Here is a 24,560-nt window from a genome sequence, read left to right on the forward strand (position 1 = left end):
ATATCTACAGCCACGTTCTCAGTAGTAGCATTAAGGCTTAATTTGAAGGCTGATACTGTGTCAGCACTAAGGATTAGAAGATAGAATTGCTGTAAAAGCCAAAATGAGTAAATAGAGCAGAAATGTTTCTTTCCCAAAGTACTAAATAATATATTGTAAATATATACTAAATAATATATTATGGATGAAAAACAAAAGGAAAAATGACACTGGGGTCCTAGATTAAATTAAATATTTAAGCTTATCCCCAAAGAATTATGAAGAATGGGATAATAGGAAAAATTCATAGCAGATTTTGTTAGGCATAAGCATTTATGTCATAGTATGATGTATGCTTTCCTGCATTGTGATTATGAGATTTATAGGGAAATTAGGTTTTAGGAGACAGAGCATTCAAAATCTGTGCAACTTTGTATTTTAAGCCCTAAGAATCCAGCATGCTTAAAAATGTAGTAAATTCCTAAAACATAAATACTACAGTAAATGGGGAATTTTCTCTCGAAAACAAAAGTGTTAGTAGCCTAGTGGAAGATGATACAAGGAAGAATTGAGGCCGTTATGGGAATTAAAGAAAGGTTGTATTAAAATCAGGGAGAAACATGCACTTGTAAGACTGAGTGTGTAGCCAGATTGAGCTGAGAGGAAACTTGGGATGAGCGGGCTTAATATACTGTTCCTTAGTAGCTTGATGCAATTACCTGCAGTTACAAAATTTAGTGCAAAACAATAAATAATATGTCAGGAAAAGTTGGGGATGAATCTATGTGGTTTTGTAATATCCTGACATAATTCCCTTCCTTACGAATGCATAGGAGGTAATTCGTGTGCTGGAACATATTGTAACAGAACAGCACTGGTAATTCTCTATGTTTTCTGTATTTGGCGTGCCTCCTTTCTTTCTACTGTCAGTGCCCATGTTTCAACCTTGGGGATCTCTCCATTGCTGTACCACAGTGTCTTCCTGCCACGTGTGGTGTTCTGTTGAACTATCACAGCAAATGACAGGTCCTGAGGATTGTCGCCTTTTCTCCTCACATTTTCTGTAAACTTTTTCTTGATTCCCTGCTTTCTACTCTTTTGGTTTTTTTTCCTTAACTCCTTTTGATGACTGCTGCTGGCCTGAAGGGAGGTGGCAGATGTTCTTTTAACTCTGATTTCACCTGGGTATGCTGTGACTTTCCTCCCTCTTGCTTCTTAATTAACTAACTTGCTTCTTTGGATTTTGGTGCTGAGGTTGGGGGTGAGATTGACTTATTTGAAATTTTCTTAGTCCTTTCTCTTCATCAGCCTTCCTTTTACATAAAGCTGAAAGTGTGAAATTTGTTTTCTTCTTCCTGTCCACTATAGTACTGATTGGCTGTTAGGAAAGGGGACTGTCAGCTAGGGCATTCCATAACTTTGCACTGTCACACCTGTGTCACAGCCCCCATCTACAAAGTTGGCCAGTACCAGCGAACATTTCTCTGGGACTACCTTCTGGTATGGATTCTGGGTTTGGTCTTCCTATTTGGACTATCTTGTTCTATATCTCAATGTTTTTAATAACATTTAATGTTATAGTTTAATATTTTTTCATTTCCTTCAGTCTTAGAAAAAGATGTTCTTTTATAAACCCATCCATCCCATCATCTTTCCCAGAAGTCTTGTGAGTGCTAGGAAAGATTTTCAGAATAAGAAAATAAGGCATTCTACACTGTGGTGTAGTGGGTAAAGCCACCGCCTGCAGTGCCAGCATCCCATGTAGGCTCCCGTTCAAGCCCAGGCTGCTCCACTTCAATCCAGCTTTCTGCTATGGCCCGGGAAAGCAATAGAAGATTGCCCAAGTCCTTGGACCCTTTTACCCACGTGGAAGATCTGGAAGAAGCTCCTGGCTCCTGGCTTCCTTTCAGGACAGCTTCAGCTGTTGCAGCCATCTGGGGAGTGAACCAGCAGATGGAAGACTGATATCTCTCTCTATCTCTCTCTCTCCCTCTCTCTCCCTCTCCCTCCCCCCCCCCCGCCTCTCTGTGACTCAGCCTTTTAAATAAATTTTTTTTTTTTAAAGAAAATACGGCATTTTTAAATTGAAATAACATTTATCCTCAGTCTAACTCTGGGTCAGTTCAGCAGAAAGATGTTTGTGTTCAAAATTTTGCACAATGTTGAAGGGTTTATTTGCTTCGGGACACTCTTTAAGTGAATATTATGTGACGTTTCAGACTTTTCTTGCTCAGAACTTCTGTGTGATTGTGAACAGTTTCAGAAGTATCCTTTAGACAGTGAACCTGATATTTGTAAGAGACTCAGGAAATTAGTGTCCTGGATAATTCTAATTCAGTGGACATCGTCATTTGTTGCCAGCTTACGCTGTTTCAGGTGGTCTATGGTTTAACTTTGAATAATGTTATCTTCAGTGTTAAAATAATCAGATTTAATTATATACTAGATATGTTAGCTAGCCAAGGCATTTCAGGCTGTCTCCTGGGGCAGTATAACCGATAGCACTCAGCTGGGCTTCTGGAGGCAGCTGCTCACCAAGGTAAACATTACTACATTGTCTTCTCTTAGTCTAAAAGCTCAATTTCCCAAACCTGGGGATTTCGTGGGCTGGAAAAATCTTCATTGCCACCTCCTACCACCAAAAAATATGACATTGCCATATTTTTATTTTACTGAATGAGTTTATTAAAAACAGGTCAGCAATGAGAGGAAGATCTTTTTAACACCTCTTCTCACCACGATCAACAAAGATATAAATAAAAGTACAGGAAGAACACAACCTCATAAGACAATAAATTAAATTGAATGCATTTAGCTTTAGGCAAAACCTACTCTTACTTAGCTACAGATTAATGAATACCTTTTCACAGATTACTGTGTAGTGCTTGGAAAATACAACGCTTAAAAGAGGTGCTACCTGAATATGAATAGACACACATCTCTTGTCCTTTATTTTCCCACCAGTTCGATCCTTTGGTACAGAAGACAGACCAACAGATCGTCCAATACCACCTCGAGATGAAGTCTTTGAATACATCATATTCCGTGGGAGTGATATTAAAGACCTCACCGTTTGTGAGCCACCGAAACCACAGTGCTCTTTGCCTCAGGACCCAGCTATCGTGCAGGTAACTGACAGTATATCTGCCTTAGAGTGTAAATAAACCTCACCCATGGCTGGCCTTGGCTTTTGCCTCTCCCAGTTGAATGTTCATGTTACCATTTCTAAGTAACCTGGATACCTGAAATTGCTCGGATAATGTTCTAATCTAGATTTGCCTCTTTGGATCATAAAAGAAGACAGTCTTCATAACATACTCTAAGCTTGTTACCATGATTAAGTCAGGGTGATAATTGTTACTCTTTGCTAAAATTATTTGATTTAATGGGGAAAATTGCTAATTCATGTTATGTATTATGTGATATTTAGTGATACATAATATCACACAAGTAAAAAGATTTTAACCTATATGGAAAGTTCTTTAATTCCTAAATTTAAAGACCTTAATTATTCTTAGAAAGAATTTAAAATTTTCATATTGTAAAAATAGAAATATTTACACAACTGTAAATTCTGAGTTTTTCCGTGTTCATTGGAAGCACATGAAGGCTTTCTAAATTTTGACTATAACAGAAAAATCAGTTTCACCTAAGAGTATTTTTAGTTGAGGGGATGGTTTGGTCTCCCATGATTTCCTCCCTAAATTGTTTCTCCTCATCTTTTTTTTTTTTTTTTTTTTTCCTATTATGTCTTTGTTATTTGCACTGAAATATGCTTGTTTTTCAGCAGTGTATACTTTGATTGCTTTAAATTGTCTTTTTTTTCCACACACACACACACTTTTTTTTTTTTTTTTTTTTTTAAGATTTGTTTATTTCAAAGAATGTCAGAGAGGGAGGGGGAGACAGACAGAGCTCTTCATCTGCTGGTTCACTCCCCAAATGGCTGTAGCAGCCAGGTCTGGACCAGGCTGAAACCAAGAGCCAGGAACTCCATCTTGGTCTCCCACGTGAGTGTCAGAGGCCCAAGCACTTGGGGTGTCATCCGCTACCCTCCCAGGCAAATTCTTAGGGGTGCTGGATCAGAAGTGGAGCAGCCAGGACTCAACCTGGCACTCTGACATGAGATGCCAGTACCAAATTGGAAACTTGTGTTATAACTCTGTTATAACACCAGCACCCATCTTCATCCTTTTTTACGCTGTGATAAATCTGAGTGTTCCACAAAATAGCTTCTGAATATTATCTTGCATAAGATTTGACTTATTTCCAAGTACTAAAGGAAAATATTTAATAAGCTCATCTGAAAATAAATAGAAAAGTCAAAGTGAAAAGAAGTACCTTATAATATTTATTTACTTTTTTCCCTGAATATAACCATTTTAATAAGAAACTGTAAGGGGCAGGCATTGTGGCGAGTTAAGCTACTGCTTGGGATGCCCACAACCTATATCAAAATATGGGTTGAAGTCCCGGCTACACTGCTTCTGATGCAGCTTCCTGCTGCTGCATTCTGGAAGGCAGCAGATGACCACTTAAGTGTTTGGGTCCCCGTCACCCATGTGAGAAATCTCGATGGAGTTCCAGGCTCCTGGCTTTGGCCTGGCCCAACCCTGGCTGTTGTGGGCATTGGGGAGTACACCGGTGAGTGAAAGATATATCTCTCTTATCTATCTCTTTCTGTCTGCCTTTAAAGTAGATGAAAACAAATATTTTTTTAAATGTAAATTTGGTTCTTGTACCATAAACTGGAAAAGTGTTGTAATCTCATCTGTCCTTCCTTTGTTAAGTCTTATTTTGGGGGAATGAAGTCTGAAGGAATCAAGAAAAAATTTTGAATCAATTAAATGGAGAAAGAAGAGACACACTCTTAAATAGCTGCCTACAGCAGAAACTAGTGTTATCTTACTGTCTATTATATGTATCTTTGAGTAATTATTTGGGAACCAGTTATTTAATTTTATGGAAGGAGAAAAACTAAAAGAGCACAAATCAGAATGTTGTTACTCAGGTGTTGAGTAACTTCAACTTGGCCCTTTTACCTATTCATCTAACAGTATTTATGAAATTCCTGATATGCGTTTGATATTAGCAGTGAATGCATGGATAAGGCCCTTCTATCAATGAATTTGTATCCTGAGAGCCTTTAATACTGTTGTTACTTATACTATAAAGTATTTTATAATATGGTAAATTAACACACTGCATATATGTACAATAATATATTTTAGGTTGGGTTGGGTTAAGTTTAACTCTTAAAGGGAGAGTTTATTATAGAAAAAATTTGTAAATCACATTAAGTAACTGGTACATATTGAAATCAGATTGTTCAGCTATTTAATATTAAAAACATACTGGAAATTATTTGAATTCTTTTTGTATCTCATAGTTATTATTTAATAGTTTTCTTGAAACTCTGAATTTCTTTCCATCACTCGTATGTTGCTTAGAGCATGGAAAAATAACCTGATTTTCCTTCAGTCTTCACTAGGTTCATCTGCTTCTTCATTCCAGTCAGTGGGTTCCTACGGACCTTTTGGCAGGATGCCGACATATAGTCAGTTCAGTCCAAGTTCATTAGTCGGGCAGCAGTTTGGTACTGTTGGTGTTGGTATGTGCTAGTTTTTTTTCTTATTCTTATTTTTTGTAATCTTTACATGAAGTTGTGGAGAATTTACCCCACACCTTCAGAAAATGTTGGTTGATGTTCCTTTTGTAACCTTATTTTGCGATCTGATTATTATTTTAAAGCCTTTTTTAATGTCCTTAGTGATTAATGGTTCTGTAAAAAAAAAACTTTGAGAATAGTCACATATTTTAAACCTAGGTGTTTCTAATTACTAGATTTTATTGAATTTTTAAGAAAGGCAGAAGGAAACAGATCATTCATCTGCTAGTTCACTCCCAAAATGACTGCACCAGCATGATCTGGGTCAGACCAAAGCCAGGAGCCGGAACTCCATTCTAGTCCCCCATGCACTTTAGCAAAGAGCTGGATGGGAAGCAGAGTAGCTGTGACGCCCAACTAACACTCCAGTACAGGATGCCAGTGTCTTCAGCAGTCTTAACCTGCTACACCAGAAAGCTGGCCCCTGAAAGATGTAAATCTTCATCTGACCATTTAAAAATGAACTTTTGTTCTAAGATTTATTTATTTATTTGAGAGGCAGAGTTAAAGACAGACAGAAAGGCCTTCCAACCACTAGTTCCCTCCCCAGATGAGTACAACAACTGGAGCTAGGCCAATCTGAAGCCAGGAACCAGGAGTTTCTGGGACCTACATGGGTACAGGGGCCCAAGCCCTTGAGCCATCTTCCACTGCTTTCCCAGGTTATAGTAGAGAGCTGGATCAGAAGAGGAGCAGCCAGGACTTGAACCAGCGCCCGTATGGGATGCTGGCACTGAAAGTTGGGGCTTTAACCTGCTATGCCACAGCGCTGACCCCTGAACATTTTTTCAACAGGGACACTTTTCCAAAAGGGAATTGTAAATAATATCATTAGTGAATGATGATGCCATTAAGGAACATTATTTATATGATAGATTATATATTAGTATTACTTACATATTAGTATATATATATATGTTCTTTATATTGAGTAAAGTATTAACACTCACCTGTGAGAGATGCTCATGTATAGCAACTATATGGACTTAGTGCTTTGTTTGTTTAAAGATTTATTTTACTTATTTGAAAGGCAGAGTTGCAGTCCACTGGTTCACTCCTAAATGACTACAACAGCCAAGGCTAAGCCAGAACAAAGTCAGGACCCTGGAACTCCATCCGAGTCTCCCACGTGGGTGACAGGAGCCCAAGCACTTGAGCCATTTTCCACTGCTTTCCCAGGCACATTAGCAGGGAGTTGGATCAGAAGTAGAGCAGCAAGGACTCAAACTGGGGCTTGTATGGGATGCTGGTATCACATGTGGCAGCCTAATGCGGCTCCCGGTTGCTAGTGCCTGTGCTTTGTTTGTTCTAACAGTGTTTTCAAAGCATTAAACTGTAATGAAAATATGACAGGCCTACTGAAGTAGAGGGCAAAAGCCTTTGAGTGCAAGAGCTAGGACACACTTAGATCAACTCAGTGTTATTTTATTTTTATTTATTTGGGACACAGAGAATGCTTATCAGCTGGTTGACTACTGAAATGCCCACAATGACCAGGGCTGAGGCTAAAAACTTGGATAACCATCTGGTTCTCCCATGTGGGTGGCATGAACTTCATTCCCTGAGCCATCAGTCCTGCCTCCCAGGGTCTGCATTAGGAGGAAGTCAGAGTCAGGAGTCGGAACTGGATATCTAATCCAAATACTACAATAAGAGTTGCAAGCATTATAATAGCATCTTGACTTTAAATCTTAGGCTCTAGCCCTTAATCTTTTTAATTCTATTCCAAAAAATCATATTTTAATTAGAACTATTAAGAAAACTTAGTTTAATTCTTAAACTGTTTTGTATTTATTATAAAACAGAGCAAATATATTGATGTTGGGAAACAGTGTTCTTATTGTGGAGAAAGAAGGTACATATAATGGAAGGTGAAAGTTGAGAAAGAACCTTATAGTATTGAATATAAACAGATATGTCTTTGAACTCATTTCTTAAGAAACTAGTTATTTCCTTGCTCTCGTCCTAGGAAGAACCAAGAATCAGTGGTACCCAAAGGCAAGGAACAGATGTAGACCTAGTTCTCAGTTTCTAAATACTATTTCTGATTGAAAGGAAACAGGGGCTCTTGAAAAAAGATGGAAAAAAAGAAAAATGCCTGATAATATGTAAAAGGAGTGGTGGATGGTGGGAAGGCAGATGTTGTGGTACAGCAGGTTAAGCCATTTGGGATGCCTGCATTCCGTATCAGTGCCTGGAATGGAGTCCTGGGTCTGCTTCTGATCCACCTTCCTGTTCGTGCACCTAGGAGGCAGCAGGTGGTGGCTCAAGTACTGAGTCTCCGCCAACCATATGGGAGACCCTAATGCAGTTCTTGGCTACTGGCTCAACCCCAGCCATTGCAGGTATTTGGGGATTGAACCAGCAGATGAAAGCTCTCCCTGTGTCTGTGTATGTCACTCTGCCTTTCAAATGAATGAACAAACATTTTTTTAAAAAACCTATTCTGAGATATCATAAAAAATTATCTATCAGGACCAGCACTGTGGCATAGCAGGTAAAGCCACTGCCTGCAGTGCTGGCATTTCATTTGGGTACCCGTTCGAGTCCTGGCTGCTCCACTTCTGATCCAGCTCTCTGCTATGGCCTGGGAAAGCAATAGAAGATGGCCCAAGTCATTGGGCCTCTGCACCCATGCAGGAGACCCAGAAAAAACTCCTGGTTTCAGATCGGCCCAGCTGCAGCCGTTGCAGCCACTTGGGGAATGAACCAGCGGATGGAAGACCTCTCTTTGTCTCTCTCTGTGTCTGCCTCTGTAACTCTGTCTTTCAAATAAATAAATAAATCTTACAAAAAATTATCATCTCATAACTTACTTATCAGTTACATGAGGGGCAGTAAATGTGCCTGTTTTAGTAACAGAAAGATCTAATCAAAAGTTGAGCATTGCTGTAGTTGATATCTGTTTGTGATGATTAGGAGGATGTGTATCATCTTTGTGGTATGTGGACTAAGTGCAGAGTCTGATTCTGAAAAGGTGTGTGTGTGTACAGAAGATGGCATGTCTTGCAAAACAAAAAGAATCAATGTTACATAGAACAGAGAGGCAATAGAACTTTTCTGGGCTGGGGAAAACAGGTGAGAAGGCATTCAGATGTAATATGAGGTCAGATCATGGATTTAGAAACTTTGAGTATGGACTACTGTAGTTAGATGGTATATTTACTTCTGATTTTCTTAATTGTGTGGTAGTTAACTATACAGAAGAATGGGGGAGATAGTTTGGAAGGATTTAAGGGTAAATGATCCAATTGTTACAGCTTATCTGGCAAGAGAAGTTATACATCAAAGTATAAAGAGATGGAGTAGATGCAGCAAAATGTTAGCAGCGGGACCAGCACAGTAGCTCTGCAGGTTGAGCCACGACCTGCAGTGCTGGCATCCCATATGGGCGCCCATTCGATTCCCAGCTGCTCCACTTCTGATCCCACTCTCTGCTGTGGCCTGGGAAAGCAGTAGAAAATGGCCCAAGTCCTTGGGCCCCTGCAGTCACCTGGAGACCCAGAAGAAGCTCCAACCATTGTGGCCATCTGGGGAGTAAATCAGTGGATGGAAGACCTCTGTCTCTCTGCCTCTGCCTCTCTGCAACTCTGCCTTTCAAATAAATAAATAGATCTTTAAAAAAAAAAAAGTATGTGGGAGGACATGTGTTCAGTACTTGTGAATAGTATGCGCCCCCAACTTTTTTTTTGACAGGCAGAGTTAGACAGTGGGAGAGAGAGAAAAGTTGGTTCACCCCCCAAATGGCTGCTAAGCTGGCGTGCTGCGCCAATCCGAAGCCAGGAGCCAGGTACTTCTCCTGGTCTCCCATGCGGGTGCAGGGCCCAAGCACTTGGCCATCCTACACTGCCTTCCCGGGCCACAGCAGAGAGCTGGACTGGAAGAGGAGCAACCAGGACAGAATCCGGCGCCCCAACCGGGACTAGAACCTGGGGTGCCGGCGCTGCAGGTGGAGGATTAGCCAAGTGAGCCTCGGTGCCAGCCGGCTCCCTCCCCGCCCCTTTTAAAAAGATTTATTTATTTGAAAGTCACACAGAGAGAGGAAGAGGGGGAAAGAGAATCTTTATCTGCTAGTTCACTCCCTAAATGGCTGCCACAGTTAGAGCCAGGCCAGGCCAAAGCCAGGAGTCAGGAGCTTTTGCCGGGTTTCCCACATGAGTACAAGGGCCCAAGCACTTGGGCCATTTTCCACTGCTTTCCCAGGCACAAAAGCTGGAACCAGCACCCTTAAAAGATGCGAGCGTTGCAGGTAGTGGCTTTACATTGCCACGCCACAACACCAGGTGCTCAAGCAGTGACTTAAACCACTGCACCAAATGCTTGCCCTTGGTTTCTGGTGTTTGGATTTAAAAGGGAGTTTAAACAAATCAGAATTACATTACTGCTATTTAATGGGAAAGTTTTTTTCTACTTTCCATATACAGGTGTTCCCAACGAATGATAGGGTTACACCCCCATAAACCCATGGGGGTTTTTTGTTTGTTTGTTTTTCTTTTTTTAAGATAGTTACAGGCAGAGGGAGAGAAAGTGAGAAAGGTCTTCCATATGGGCATGGGAGCCACAGGCGGTGGCTTAGCTTACTATGCCACAGCTCTGGCCCATAGCTGTTTCTTTATAAGTCATTACAGTAGTTTTACTAGCTTGTATGCGAAGTCTCATCCTCTTATCAGCAAAACGGATAAATGTTGACTGAAAGGACAGAGAAATGGGTGCATTTTAACTTGTTAAATAGGCAAACCAGGGGCTGGTGTTGTAGTGCAATGAGTTAGAGTAAGCCACCACTTGCAAGACCGGCATTTATCCATGCTAGTTCGAATCCCAGCTACCCCACTTCCAATCCAGCTCCCTGCAAGTGCACCTGGGAAAGTAGCAGATGTCCCAAGTGTTTGAGCCTTTGCCACACATGTGGAAGACCTGGATGGAGTTTCTGGCTCCTGTCTTTGACCTACCTGGTCCAGTCCTGGCTGTTGAAGCCATTTGGAGACTGAACCAGTGGATGGAAGAACAATCTTGTCTCTGTCTCTCTCTCTCTCTCACTTACTCTCTCACTCTACCTTTCAAACAAATAAAATAAATCTTAAAATAAGTAAACAAAATTGGATGGTGATTCTCTTGGATCTCCAGTGTTTGTACAGATTAATTTTTAATATACTAAGTTTAATAAGAACTTAGAAGATATACTTAAGAAGTTTACAGTTACCATAAAAACAGGAGGATATGTCATACATTTTGCATGCAAGATTGAGAATTGTTAACTATTTTGGAAAATGATAAAGGAACTAAATCTTACAGTTAAAAGGTGGAGATGGACAGGCTGGATTTTTTTAAAGGCCCACTATATAATTGTAAAAGATGCATTGAAAGAATAGGGAAAAAATCACACAAACAACAATAACAAGAAAATTTGTGCATATATAATAATCTTGGTCAAGCAGCTTAAATATCAAGATCGGGTCAGCGCTGTGACGTGACATAAAGCTGCAGGCTGTAGTACTAGCATCCCATATGGGTGCCAGTTCTAGTCCTGGCTGCTTCATTTTCAATCCAGCTCCCTGCTATGGCCTGGGAAAGCAGTAGAAGCTGGCCCAAGTCCTTGAGCCCCTGCACCCACATGGAAGAAGCTCCTGGCTTAAGATCGTCCCAGCTCCAGCCATTGCAGCCATCTGGGGAGTGAACCAGTAGATGGAAGACTTCTCTTTCTCTCTCTGCCTCTGCCTCTCTGTAACTGTGCCTTTCAAATAAATAAATAAATCTTTAAAAAAAAATACTATCAGCGATAAAAGAGTAATTTTTTAATTTGTTTTATTTATTTGAAAGAGTTAGAGAGGTAGAACAGAAAGAAAGGTCTTCCATCGGCTGGTTCACTCCCCAAAAGACTGCAATGGCCAGAGCTGAGCTGCTCCAAAGCCAGGAGCCAGGAGTTTCTTCTGGGTCTCCCACCCAGGTACAGGGGCCCAAGGACTTGGCCCATCTTCTGCTTCCCCAGGCCATAGCCGAGAGTTAGATCAGAAGAGGAGCAGCCAGGACTTGAACTGGTACCCATATGGGATGCAGGCACTGCAGGATGGGGCTTTAACCCACTATGCCACAGCACCGGCCCCAGGAGAGATTCTTAAAGATTTATTTATTTGAGAGACAGAAGGAGACGGAGAGAAATCTTCCAACCGAAATGGCCTCATTGGCTGGAGCAATGATGAGGAAATAAAGTTTCCATGTTCCTATATCTGTTAATGAAGTTGAAACTGTAATTTTAAATCTCTTACAAAGAAAATTCTAGAGCATTTTATTTACTGATATATTCTACCATATATTTAGAGAATAATTTAAAAAAAAAAGATTTATTTATTTGAAAGGCAGAATTGCAGAGAGGGAGGTCTTAATCCTCTGGTTCACTCCCCAAATGACTGCAAAGGCCAGAGCTGAGCTGATCCAAAGCCAGGAGTGTCCTCTGGGTTTCCCATACAGATGCAGGGGCCCAAGCACTTGGGCCATCTTCTACTGCTTTCCCAGGCCATAGCAGAGAGCTGGATCAGAAGTAGAGCATCTGGGACTCGAACCATTGCCCATATGGGATGCTGGCCCTGCAGGCAGTGGCTTTACCTGCTACACCACAACACTGGTCCCAGAAATAATTAACTACTTGAGAGGCAGAATCCTCTGATTTACTCCCAAAATTCCTGCAGTATTAAGGGCTGGGCCCTGCCAAAGCTGGGAGCCGGGAACTCAATCGATGTCTTGCATGTGGATGGCAAGAATCCAATTATTTGAGCCGTTAACTGCTGCCTGCCAGGGTCTTAGTCACTGGGAAACTGAAATCAGAAGTCAGAATCAGGTTATTAAACCCAGGTACTCTGATACGGGACAGGGTGTCTTGACCAGTGTCTTAACCACTAGGCCAAACACCAACCCCAGAAATAATTTTCACTCTTCTTGGACAGTCTCTTTCAGAGAATTGAGGAAAAATGAATATTTACTAATCAAATAACCAAGACTAGATAGCTGAGATACCAAACTGATAAGATCATTGCAAGGAAAAAAATTGCCATGTTCCTTGAGCATAATTGTAAAAATCCTCAACAAAATTTTGACAGTGAATCTAGCAATTCCAAAGGATAGCACATAATGAAGTGAGATCTATCTGAACACTACAAAGTTTTAATATTTGAAAGTTGTTAGTAACTTACCACACTGGCAGAATAAAGAAGAAAAACTGCAGTCATCTCATATATTAAATGAATATTTAATAAAACATAGTACCCATTTATCCACAGATAAGAAATGGAAGGGAATTTCCTAAATTTGATCAGTGAAATAAATGAAAAAGCGTTAACATAAAATAGTGATTTAATGAACTTTTTCCCCTAAAGTCAGAAATAAAGCTAAGGCATAATTACTTTTTATTGTTTCTACTTAATGCTTGGGGATCTTAGCCAGTTCAGTAGGTAAGAAGAGGCATAAATATTGGGGGGCTGGCACTGTGGCGTAGCAGGTAAAGTCACCGCCTGCAGTGCTGGCATCCCATAGGGGCACCAGTTCAAGTCCCGGCTGCTCCACTTCTGATCCCGCTGTCTGCTATGGCCTGGGAAAACAGTAGAAGATGACCCAAGTCCTTGGGCCCCTGCACCCATGAGGGAGACCCGGAAGAAGCCCCTGGCTCCTGGCTTTGGATTGGCGCAGCTCTGGCTGTTGAGGCCAATTGGGGAGTGGACAAGTATTTTTATGTAAAGGTGACATGATTGAGTGTACTGAATATACAAAGGAATATTGAATATGACCACTAGAATAAATTTGTGAATTAAGCATGATAAGTGAATAGATACATGGTAAATACGTAAGATCAACTATATTTTTGTATTTTAGATAAACAGCTGGCAAGCTGGCCTATAAACCAAATCCAGCCAGCCTCCTTTTGGTGAATGAAATTTGTTTGGAACACAGCTACACCTATTTATTTACATGTATCTATGGAGGCTTTTGTACTACAAGGGCAGAGTAGAGCAGGCGGTGCTGAGCTCATATGACTTACAAGGCTTAAAATATTTTACATACCATCTGGCCACTTATTGAAAAAGTTGGTTGACATCTGATTTAGAACAGATCATTGGGAAGTGAAATGTGTAACGTAATACTGTATATAGTAGCATCAACAAACATCAAACACTCAGAAATAAATATAACAAATATTTTTGAAGCCTCTACAACAGTAGTTCTTAATGGATGGAGTTAATTTTACTCTCCTCAGGGAACATTTGGCAATGAAGTATATGGAGATTTTTTTTTTCAAGATTAATTTATTTATTATTTGAAAGGCAGAGTTAGAGGCAGAGAGAAAAATGTCTTTCATCCACTGGTTCACTCCCCAAATGGCTGCAACAGCCAGAGTTGGGCCAATCCAAAGCTAGGAGCCAGGAGCTGCTTCCGGGTCTCCCACACGGGTACAGGGGCCCAAAGACTTGGGCCATCCTCTGCTGCTTTCCCAGGCTATAGCAGAGGGGTGGATTGGAAGTGGAGTAGCTGAGACTTGAACTGGTGCCCATGTGGGATGCCAGCATTGCAGGCAGTGGCTTTATCCACTACACCACAACGCCAGCCCTTACAGATATTTTTGATAGCCATAACTAGAGAATACTACTTGTATCCTGTAAGCTGAAGCCAGGGATACTAGGATAACACCTTCCCCGCCCCACCAAAAAACAAGCAAGCAAACAAATACTTAGAATGATCTGGTCCAAAATGTCAGTAGTGCCAAAGTTGAGAAAATCTGGCTCCACAAAAAACTTTAGGAACACTACTGAGATTAAAAATCTAAATAAATGGAGGGTTAACCTGTGCTAATGAGTATATATTTCAGCTGGTATCTTCCCCAACCTGATTTACAAATTCAGAATAATTCTAGTCAAAATCCCAGTAGACATTTTTAAAAATAGACATTGACATGCTAATTCTAAAATTTATATGAAAATTCAAAGCCTAGGATAGCTAGTCTGGCACTGTGGTGCAGTGAGTTAAACGTTAAGCTACCATCTGCAGCACCAGCATCCCATATGGGCACCGGTTTGTGTTCAAGCTGCTCCATTCAGCTCCCTGCTGATGCACCTTGAAAAATAGCAGAGGATGGTCCAAGTGGTTGGGGCCTGCACCCACTAAGAGGCCTAGAAGGAGCTCCTGGCTCCTGACTTCAGCCTGGCCCAGCTCTGGCCGTTGGGGCCATTTGAGGAGTGAACCAGTGGATTGAAGATCTCTCTCTGTTCCCCTCAGCCCCGCCACCCCCGTAATTCTGACTTTAAATAAATAAATCTTTTAAAAAAAATAAATAAAGCTTAGGTAGATAGAAAAATCTTTAAGAAGTTTTGAGATTTGTACTATCCAATTTCAAGACTTAGAGTAATCAGAACTGTGCCTTTTTGGCAGATAGACAGATAGATAGATAGACAGACAGACAGACAGACAGACATACCAGAGTTAAAGAATAGAGAATACAGAAATAGACCTGGAGGCGGCAGCACGACCGGGATTGACTCCGGGGGCGCAGCGAGGAGAGACATGAGGCTCAGCTGGGTCCTGACGGTACTGTCCATCTGCCTGAGCGCCCTGGCAACGGCCATGGGGGCCGAGGCAAGCGGAAGCTGCAGATCGGGGTCAAGAAGTGGTGGACCACTGTCCCATCAGATCGCCCAAAGGGGACGTGCTGCACATGCACTACACAGGGAAGCTGGAAGATGGGACGGAGTTTGACAGCAGCCTGCCCCAGAAGCAGCCCTTCGTCTTCTCCCTGGGCACTGGCCAGGTCATCAAAGGCTGGGACCAGGGGCTGCTGGGGATGTGTGAGGGGGAAAAGCGGAAGCTGGTGATCCCGTCGGAGCTGGGGTATGGCGAGCGGGGCGCTCCTCCCAAGATCCCAGGTGGTGCAGCCCTGGTGTTCGAGGTGGAGCTGCTCAAGGTCGAGCGCCGGGCGGAGCTGTGGCTGGGCCGGGCAGGGGCGGGTAGGGCCCCCCAGGGACCAGACTGTTCAGAAAAAGAGAAACACCTTCAGAGCCTCAAAAAAGAAAAGAAAAAGAAATAGACCTACTTGTGGACAGGGATTTAGCCTAGCAGTTAAGATGCTCAAGTCCCAAAGCAGAGTACCTGGGTTCAATACCTGACTCTAGCTCTGGCTCTTAACTCCAACTTGGTACTAATGCAGACCCTGGGAGTCAGCAGTGTTGGCTCAAGTGATTGGATTCCTGCCACTCATGTGGGAGACCTAGATTGATTTCCTAGATCCTGTCTTAAGCCCCAGCTGTTGGGGGCATTTGGGAGGTGAATCAGCAGATGGAAGCACACACATGCTCTCTGCCTATCAAATTGTTTTTTTATATATCCTATAAGAAAGAAAAGGAACTGCTCAAATACTAATTCACAGCGAAGGTGCCTTTGTAATTTAATGGAGAAAGAAACATCCTTTTAACACATAATGTTACAGCAGCCAGTTATCTAAGTGGAGAAAATAAACCTTACCCTCAAATAAAGCAGTAATTTGAGGTGGCTTATGGATGTAAATCAGTAGTCGAATTAGAGTAGGGAGAGGACCTAGGAGAAGAGATGGGGGTTATGGAAGAATTTGCTGACTGTTGAGTGCTTGACCCACAGGGTAAGCAGTGGAGGTTCAGTTTGGGTGGAGAAGCACAGCGTGATGGAGATGTGAATACTTATCATTAAAGTGTCTTATGTCTATAAGACAGGAGGTAATATTAGAATGAGTTCAGCTTCGCACAGAATTCTAGGAAGCACAACCTGCAACATTTCCAAAGATGTGGGAAGTTTTATTATGCCCCTACTGGACTGGCTGCAGCTGCTGCCCCTCTGAGCTGCACCTCAGGGGATTCCAGTGGCTCCCATTGCCTACCATATTGTTCTGTGTTGTGATACCCATTTCAAAGAGGGCTGTGAACAAATAGAATTCATTAAATTAGGAGGAATCCAAAGGGAGGAGGGAGTGTCTTAAAGACCATGCAAAGTTAGTGATTGTTGAAGGAACTGGCATTATCTTACCTGGAAATGAACATTGCAAAGGGCATGATCATGATCCCCATATGCTTTAAGAGTAGAAAGGTAAACTGTTGGGCTAGACTGGTGAAAATAAGGAAAGTGATGAGAAAAGAGAGAAACAGGAAAGGGCAGGGCCTTAAAAACCAAGGTAAGTTATTTGAACTTTTATGTTGAATACAGTGGAAGCTATCAGAGGGTCTTAAGTACTGTACTAATGTGATTATATTTGTATTTTGCCAAAGATTATACCGACTACCATCTTAAGTTGGATTTAGAGGTTGAGGAAGAGGAGCTGTTGAAATATAGAGAAGGAGTGGACATTTAGCATAGCAGTTAAATTACCACTTTGGATGTCTTGGGTTCAAGTCCCTGCTACTCTGCCTTCAGTTCATCTTCCTGCAAATGTACACCCTAGGAGATAGCAGATGATGGCTCAGATGTTGGAGTTCTTACCACCCATGCACGAGAGCCAGATTGATTTCTGTGATGCTGGCATTTGGGGATTAAACCAGCAGATGGAAGATCTCTTGCCATCTCTCTCTCTGCCTTTCAAATGAGAGGAAAATAAAAATAAATAAATATAAAACCTACTAGGATATAATAATAAGTAAGAAGAAAGCACAGTCTAAAAAATAGATAATACAAAAGTACTATAGCATTTTAGAGAAAATTAACATAACATAGTATATAAGAGAATGGGATCCTTTCTGGAGTTCTTGTGTTACCCAGACTTTTTGTAGTGACTTTAGGCATAATGGTAGGCCATGCCTTTGAAGTTGGAATCCATTGTCTGTTCCCTTGGAAATGCTGAAAAAGTTGTTAGTGGACCTGATTTGGCTTCTTGTGCAGATACTTAGTTTTAGAATAATTGAACCTTACTGTTGATATAGAATACCATTTCTGCTACAGCTCTGATATGGGGCCTTACTGTTCCATCTGCATAATTACTCAGGAAAATACTAGGTACTTTAGAAAAATTATTTGTGGGCCTGTGTTGTAGCACAACAGGTTAAGCTACTACCTGTGATGCCAATATCCCATATGCACACCAATTCGAGTTCTGGCTGCTCCACTTCTATTCCTGTTGTCCGGGAGAGCAGCAGAAGATGGCCCATGTGCTTGTGCCCCTTGCCACTCATTTGAGAGACCTGGATTGGAGTTCCAGGTCCTGGCTTCAGCCTGGCGCAGTCTTGGGCATTGTGATCATTTGGAGAGTGAATTAGCAGATGGAAGCTCTGTTTCCCCACCCCCCTCACTCTGCCTTTCAAATAGATACATAAATCTAAAAGAGAAAAATTATTAATAACTAAGGATATTATACTGTATAGTTTTTACCCCTACATTGTAAAACTATTGTTTGATACACTTTAATTAATATTCAGTATTATTAATTTGTACAAGTATTACAGGGGTAGGCAGGCAATAATTATCATCATTAAAATGCTATATTTATATAATTGAAGGTGAAAAGATTTAAATTTTTTATTATTCTCTTTAAGCTGGAAGTTCCTTGACATCATTTGGAACTGAAACATCAAACAGTGGTACTTTGTCCCAAAGCAGTGCAGTTGGTTCTGCCTTTACACAGGATACACGAGCTATAAAAACACAGTTATCTCAAGGTAAGCAGTCTTTCCCGTCAAATATTTTTATTCTCTACTTCTATAGTGGTTGTTGTCTTTGAATATAAGAGTTTTACAGCTTGTAAATCGCACGTATAATTTCTGTTTGATTATTTTAAAGTTTTTTCTCCCAGTTGTATCACAATAAATATGGAATGACTTCCACTGTTTAGCCTTTTTACTGTTCTTAGATCATGAAACTGTAATGGTGGATGTTCTCTGAGTTACTTCTTTTGCAAAGCAATGGTATAACTGGTATACGACACTTAAATGTATCGTCAATCTTGGACTCAGCACTGAAGATGAACACTCCTAAATGAAGGTGAAATATAATCTGAAAAAAAAACAATTATGCTATTGCATCTTCCCTCATATCCTCAAAGGATATAGAGTGGTGGTTTTCAGTGTGACCTCATACAAAAGAATCACCTGTAGTACTTTTTAAATGCAGATCCTGGGACAGGCATTGTAGGACAGCAGGTTAAAAAGTCACTGCTTGGGATGCCTCATTTCATGTTAGAGGGCCTGGGATCAGGTCCCACCTCTGTCTCTGCTTAGATCCAGCTTTCTGCTCATGTGCCTGGGGAACATTAAATGATGGCGCAGGTACTGAGTTCTGCTACCCATGTAGGAGACCAGAAGGAATATCTGGCTCCTGGTTTCTACCTAGCCCAGCCCTAGCTGTTATTGTGTCCGGCACCATGGCTCACTTGGCTAATTCTCCACCTGCGGCAACGTCACCATGGATTCTACTCCTGGTTGGGGCACCAATTCTGTCCCGGTTGCTCCTCTTCCAGTCCAGCTCTCTGCTGTGGCCAGGGAGTGCAGTGGAGGATGGCCCAAGTGCTTGGGCCCTGCCACCCGCATGGGAGACCAGGAGGAAGCACCCGGCTCCTGGCTTCGGATTGGCACAGCGCGCCAGCCGTAGCGGCCATTTGGAGAGTGAACCAACAGAAGGAAAACCTTTCTCTCTCTCTCTTTCTCTCTCTCTCTGGCTCTACCTATCAAAAAAAAAAAAAAGTTCCTTTTAAATGAAGCACTGTGAAGTATTTCAGGAAGATGCTATAGTGGTGGGCATTCGGCTTAGCAGTTAAGATTCCAGTTAAGAAGCTGTGTCACACGTTCAAGTGCTTTGGTTCAAATCCCAGCTCCAGCTTTCTGCCGATGGTGTTGCTAGCAGGCAGCAATGATGGTTCAAGTAGTTGGGTTGCTGCCACCACATGGGAGACCTGGATTGAGTTCCCAGCTCCTGGCTTTGGCCCTAGCATAGCCCCAGCCATTACAGACATTTGGAGAGTGAGGCAACAGAGGGAAGCTCTCTGTGTCTCTCTCTGTTTCTCTCAAGTAATTAAAAAAACAACAACAACAAACTACTCTCAAAACAGTGCTTTTAAATGCTATTGAGATAAAAACCAAAACCAAGCTTATGCTGAACATATTTATATCCTCATTTTTTAGCTACTTTGAAGTAGTTGTATTTACTGTTATTCATAGTAATTTAAAATAATTTTAAGTATCCCAAAAATTTATCATAAATGAATTAGAAATATAAATGTAATGTATTCATAATCTTACTACTCAGAAATAACAAGTATTTACATTTTGTTGTGTATTATTTCATTTTTTAGGCTAATATAAATGTAGATTTGTGGATGTTTATTGGTTTGCTTTTATAATTTTTTCTTAAGAATTCTTTACTTAGAGAAAATACTTAACCTTTAAAGCTTTAGTTTCCTAAACTGTAAAGTGGGCTTTCTCAGTAAACACACTTATTGTGATGATTGATATAATTGTATCCTTGACACATAGAACATGCTTGGTAAATATTAGCTGCTTTGGAACATAGCCAACATCAAGTTTAATGATAAAGCTTCAAGAATTCCTACTAAAATCATAAGGACACTTGCTGTCACTGCTACTCAGCCTTATTCTGGAGTTTCTTACTAAATCAGAAACTCATGAAAAAAAAAGAAAAAGCATCAATATGGGGGTTACCATCATATGCCAGTGCTGTGGTTTTCTATTTGGAGTTAAGAATTCGCTGAGAAACCTAAACTAATAAGGGACTTAAACTAGACAGAGGTAGAATGTAAAGTGAATATACAAAAATCAGTAGTTTTCCTAAAGCCTAATCCATTATGTAATAGTGACAAAAAGAAGAGGGTCACAGTAATGAGAAATACAAAGTCACAGCTGCTCCACTTTCCAACTCCCTGCTAATGAACCTAGGAAAGCAGCGGAAGATGGCCCAAGTACTTGGACACCTACCACCCACACAAGAGACCCAGATGGAGTTTCTGGCTCTTGGCTTTGGCCTGGCCCAGCCCCAGCTGTTGTCACCATTTGGGGAGTAAAACAGAAGATGGGAGATCTTTCTATCTTTCTCTCTAACTCTGCCTTTCAAACATAAATCTTTAAAAAATAAGAAAGGCACTGGTTAGGGCACCTTCATCCCACATTAAAGTACCTGGGTTCAGTTCTGAGCTGTTGCTCCTGATTTGCTAATGTGAACCCTGGGAGGCAGCCACCAGGGCTCAGGTAGTTGGGCTCCTTTCATCTGAGAGAGGCTTGGATTGAGTTCTCACCTTCAACCCTGCCACCCATTGTGGGCACTTCAGGTGTGAACCAGCAAATAAGAGTGCTCTCTGTCACTCAAATAATAAAATGTAAAATTTCTTAAAACTAAACATGGACGTGTAGCACGTTCTGCTTAAAAACTAAAAGTAATGTGCTTACCTGCTTGATAATAAAATATATATAAAATAAAGCAGTAAATTAAGATGTTAAAATTTAAGTGCTTTTTTTATAGAGAAACAGGTATACTTATATGAAGTGATGGCAAAGGAGGCCTAAAAATCTGCATTTAAATTTCACCAACTAAAATTTCTGAATTTCACAAAAGGGAACACTTGGAATTTTCTTTTAACTAAGATAAGAATGTGAAGCTAGCTCAAAGGGATGTGTTTTATTATGCTGAAATATGTTCCTTCTGAGTTTATTCAGAATAATGTGTCCACGATCACCTGTATTTCTGTATTGATAACAAAGTTGGTGTCATGATTAGTAGACTTAAAGAGGTTTTTAAAATACACAAATGAATTTGTTAGTTGCTTTGATTGCCTCGTTTCTTGTGCCTCTGAGCTCCCTGTGAGTCACAGAATCTTTTCTCAGAAGCCTTGGCAGGTCATTTAATGTGGTATTTAGAAATTACAGCAATAGGCCTTTCAAAAAACTCTATACCTGTGATTAAGTATAGGTGACTGTGAAATATTTTCTGATAAACCAAACCTTACATTAACCACGATGATTCCCCATTATAATCAGTGGAGAAATTGATGTTTCTGTTAGGTAACTTGATCTTTTTTTGGCTGTGGTAACTTGGTCATTAATGACTGGAAATGGTGATACACATTTGTATTGCATACTTCAGTTAACCATAAACTTGGGGAATATTATTAATAAATTGTCCCTTATCTTGTCAGCACTCACCAGTTCACTAGTTGAGGCAGTGCAAATTTTCACACATGGGCAATAGCATTTGCAGCATATTTGGGAAATTTTTGCATAAAATGAGCATAGTTTAGCAAAACATTATACTTTGGTACACTATCATGGGATATAAGAACTCCCTGGACAGATTCACAGCAAACATGGGGACAAAAACATGATGGGCGGACCCACTGTTAACATTCTTTGGTTCACATTGTGACCAGGCTCTGACATCATAAAAGGAAAAATGGAATTTGTAAGTACAAACCCCACACCGCCAAAAACTTGCCAAGAGATATTTCAAATGGCAAGGACTAAGTATGGCTGCTGTGCAGTCATCCGAAGGATTTATTTCTTACTGGCCTTTGAGTTTTGTTTAGTTACTCAGACTCCTTAGGTACTGAAGAACTTCACCTCTCTCTCTAGTTCTTTACTTTTTTATAGTAGAAATTTAATAGAGACAATACCCATAAAGATACCACTTTAGTCGTTTATGAAAAGTGCTAAAAAAGTTAAAATGTGCCATTCATAATCTTATGGTGCTTGATATTGAGGAAAGCCTACATTTGGCTGGCCTACCAAATGATCTTTAATAATATTCCTAGGGAATGTTAGACCAGACAGAAGCTTTTGAAAAACCTTACTCCACTAGATGGAAATAAAGTTGTGGGGGTAGGGTTTTGGTGGGAGCAAGATGGGAGATACATTGTTTTGTTTTTAACCTTAGGAACAGCCCATTAAAGATAACCAGTGTTAAGCTCTGGTCTGATAAATAGATTAACTCGAATTTGTGTTAAGGATTTAAATTGAGAGAAATAAAGCTCTAGACAGTTTCAGAGTCTAGATTATTTTGAAATCCCCAGTAGGGTAGTTTCTTATCTTTTGGTTACGTTTTAGGTCGGTCAAGCCCTCAGTTAGATCCTTTGAGAAAAAGCCCAACCATGGAACAAGCAGTACAGACCGCCTCGGCCCACTTACCTGCTCCAGCACCTGTTGGGAGAAGGAGCCCTGTATCAACCAGGCCTTTGCCATCTACCAGCCAAAAAGCAATAGAGAATCAAGAGCACAGGCGAGGTAGAACTTTAGCTATTTACTGTTCCTTAATTGACTGATCAATATTCTGCACTCACCTTATTTTCATTGAGTATTTATTTCATTGAGTATTCACTCATTTCATTGAGTATTCCTAGAAGGTTTAAACTGAACCTGATAGAATATTCACTCTCAGATTTGACTCAAACTGGTGGGAGGGGGCATAGGTTTTGGATTGGGGCTGCCTCCATTTTTAACTTTACAGAATGTTTTGATTATGTGTCCTGACTTGATATGCATGTCTTCTTCTATAGCTGAAGTACACAAAGTTTCAAGACCAGAAAATGAGCAACTCAGAAATGATAACAAGAGACAAGTAGGTAAGTTACTTGGATCTGAAAGCCATGTCTTGTGCTTCTCAATAGAGAGAACATTTTAGATGTGTAACACGTAATTACTATAAAAAATGAAAGACAGTGGTTGGTAACTATAAAGCAGTATTACAAGGGCATGTCTTTGTGATGACAGAATTCAAATTCTTTGATTTGGTGATGGTTATGCAAAACTATATTTATGATAAAATGTCATAAAACTATATATAAAGTGGTACCCAAACATGATTACATGCACCAACTGGTGACATCTGAATAAAATGTAAGGTTTAGTTAATTATGTTGTACCAGTGTCAGTATCCTGGCTTTGATAGTGTACAGGAGTTATGTGAGATGTTACTGTTGGGGTTCAGAAAGCTGTTGGGCCCAAGGACGACTACTCTGTACTATTTTTTCCATTTATTAGGTATAATTTTTAAATAAAGGGAAAAATGTACTTGATGGTAGGTAGTTGTCTTTTAATATATTCTTGAATGTTATGTGGTACTAGGATTTGTTTATTTATATTTAGTACATGGTTCTATGGCTTTCCTCAAGTTATTTTTGTTTGTAGCAGTTTCTGGTTAGCATTATAAAATTGATTGCTCTCATTGTTTTCTGTGCCTTCAGAAATGGAATTGACTGTACATTAGAAGTTTGAAAAGTTTGCTCCTTAATATTATGGAAGCTGAAAGCTTTTTTTTTTTTTATGTAATTGTTAACAAACTAATTTTTTTCATGATTATGATCGATAAGGTTTTTTTTAACATTTATTTATTTATTTATTTGAAAGGCAGAGTTACAGAGAGGCAGAGAGAAAAAGAGGGGTCTTCCATCTGCTGGTTCACTCCCCAAATGGCCACAATGCCTGGAGCTGGGCCAGTCTGAAGCCAGGAGCCCAAGCACTTGGACCATCTTGTACTCCTTTCCCAGGCACTGCATGTGGTAGCTTTACCTGCTATGTCACAGTGCTGGCCCCAGTTTTTTACATTTTATGTTTTGTAGTCCATATAATTTATCTTCAACATTTGTTTCACTAATATTATCAAATTAGAGTAAATTATAATTTAGAAATTTTAAATTTTTAAAAAGGATAATGTATAATCACTTTAATTAGCTAATGATTTGAAAGTGATTAATTTTCTCACTTTTAGAAACCAAGATAGGATATTTTTAAATGTATTGACACTTTTGGCCGGCTTACTAGGCTAATCCTCTGCCTGCAGTGCCGGCACCCCGGGTTCTAATCCCGGTTGGGGTGCCAGATTCTGTCCCAGTTGCCCCTCTTCCAGTCCAGCTCTCTGCTGTGGCCAGGGAGTGCAGTAGAGGATGGCCCAAGTGCTTGGGCCCTGCACCTGCATGAGAGACCAG

The 24,560-nt window shown here is 40.5% G+C and overlaps 2 protein-coding genes across 7 annotated transcripts in view; both read left to right on the forward strand.

Annotated features, from left to right (window-relative positions):
• Nucleotides 1-24,560, forward strand: part of LSM14A (LSM14A mRNA processing body assembly factor) — a 56,412-nt gene that overhangs the window by 19,559 nt on the left and 12,293 nt on the right. For 2 of the 6 annotated variants that reach the window (XM_017342217.4, XM_002711503.6), the window contains exons 2-6: nt 2,944-3,107; nt 5,461-5,590; nt 18,175-18,297; nt 22,684-22,860; nt 23,133-23,198. In XM_017342217.4, coding sequence (XP_017197706.1) covers nt 2,944-3,107; nt 5,461-5,590; nt 18,175-18,297; nt 22,684-22,860; nt 23,133-23,198 — 660 coding nt within the window. The remainder of the gene's footprint in view (nt 1-2,943; nt 3,108-5,460; nt 5,591-18,174; nt 18,298-22,683; nt 22,861-23,132; nt 23,199-24,560) is intronic. The other 4 variants (XM_008257276.5, XM_051846731.3, XM_089319129.1 and 1 more) reach the window with 2 other exon arrangements.
• LOC103348446 (FKBP prolyl isomerase 2) lies at nt 13,655-17,261 on the forward strand. Its single transcript, XM_070063220.2, has one exon. It carries the CDS (start codon nt 15,342-15,344, stop codon nt 15,708-15,710), a length of 369 nt encoding a protein of 122 aa, XP_069919321.2. The 5' UTR covers nt 13,655-15,341; the 3' UTR covers nt 15,711-17,261.

The sequence above is a fragment of the Oryctolagus cuniculus genome, chromosome 18 (assembly GCF_051225735.1).
Source record: "Oryctolagus cuniculus isolate XC-2025 breed Fujian yellow rabbit chromosome 18, ASM5122573v1, whole genome shotgun sequence".
NCBI classification, from domain to species: domain Eukaryota; kingdom Metazoa; phylum Chordata; class Mammalia; order Lagomorpha; family Leporidae; genus Oryctolagus; species Oryctolagus cuniculus.

Coding starts and splice junctions, on each gene's coding strand:
- LOC103348446 (XM_070063220.2), top strand. CDS start 15,342: ATGCACTACACAGGGAAGCTGGAAGATGGGACGGAGTTTGACAGCAGC.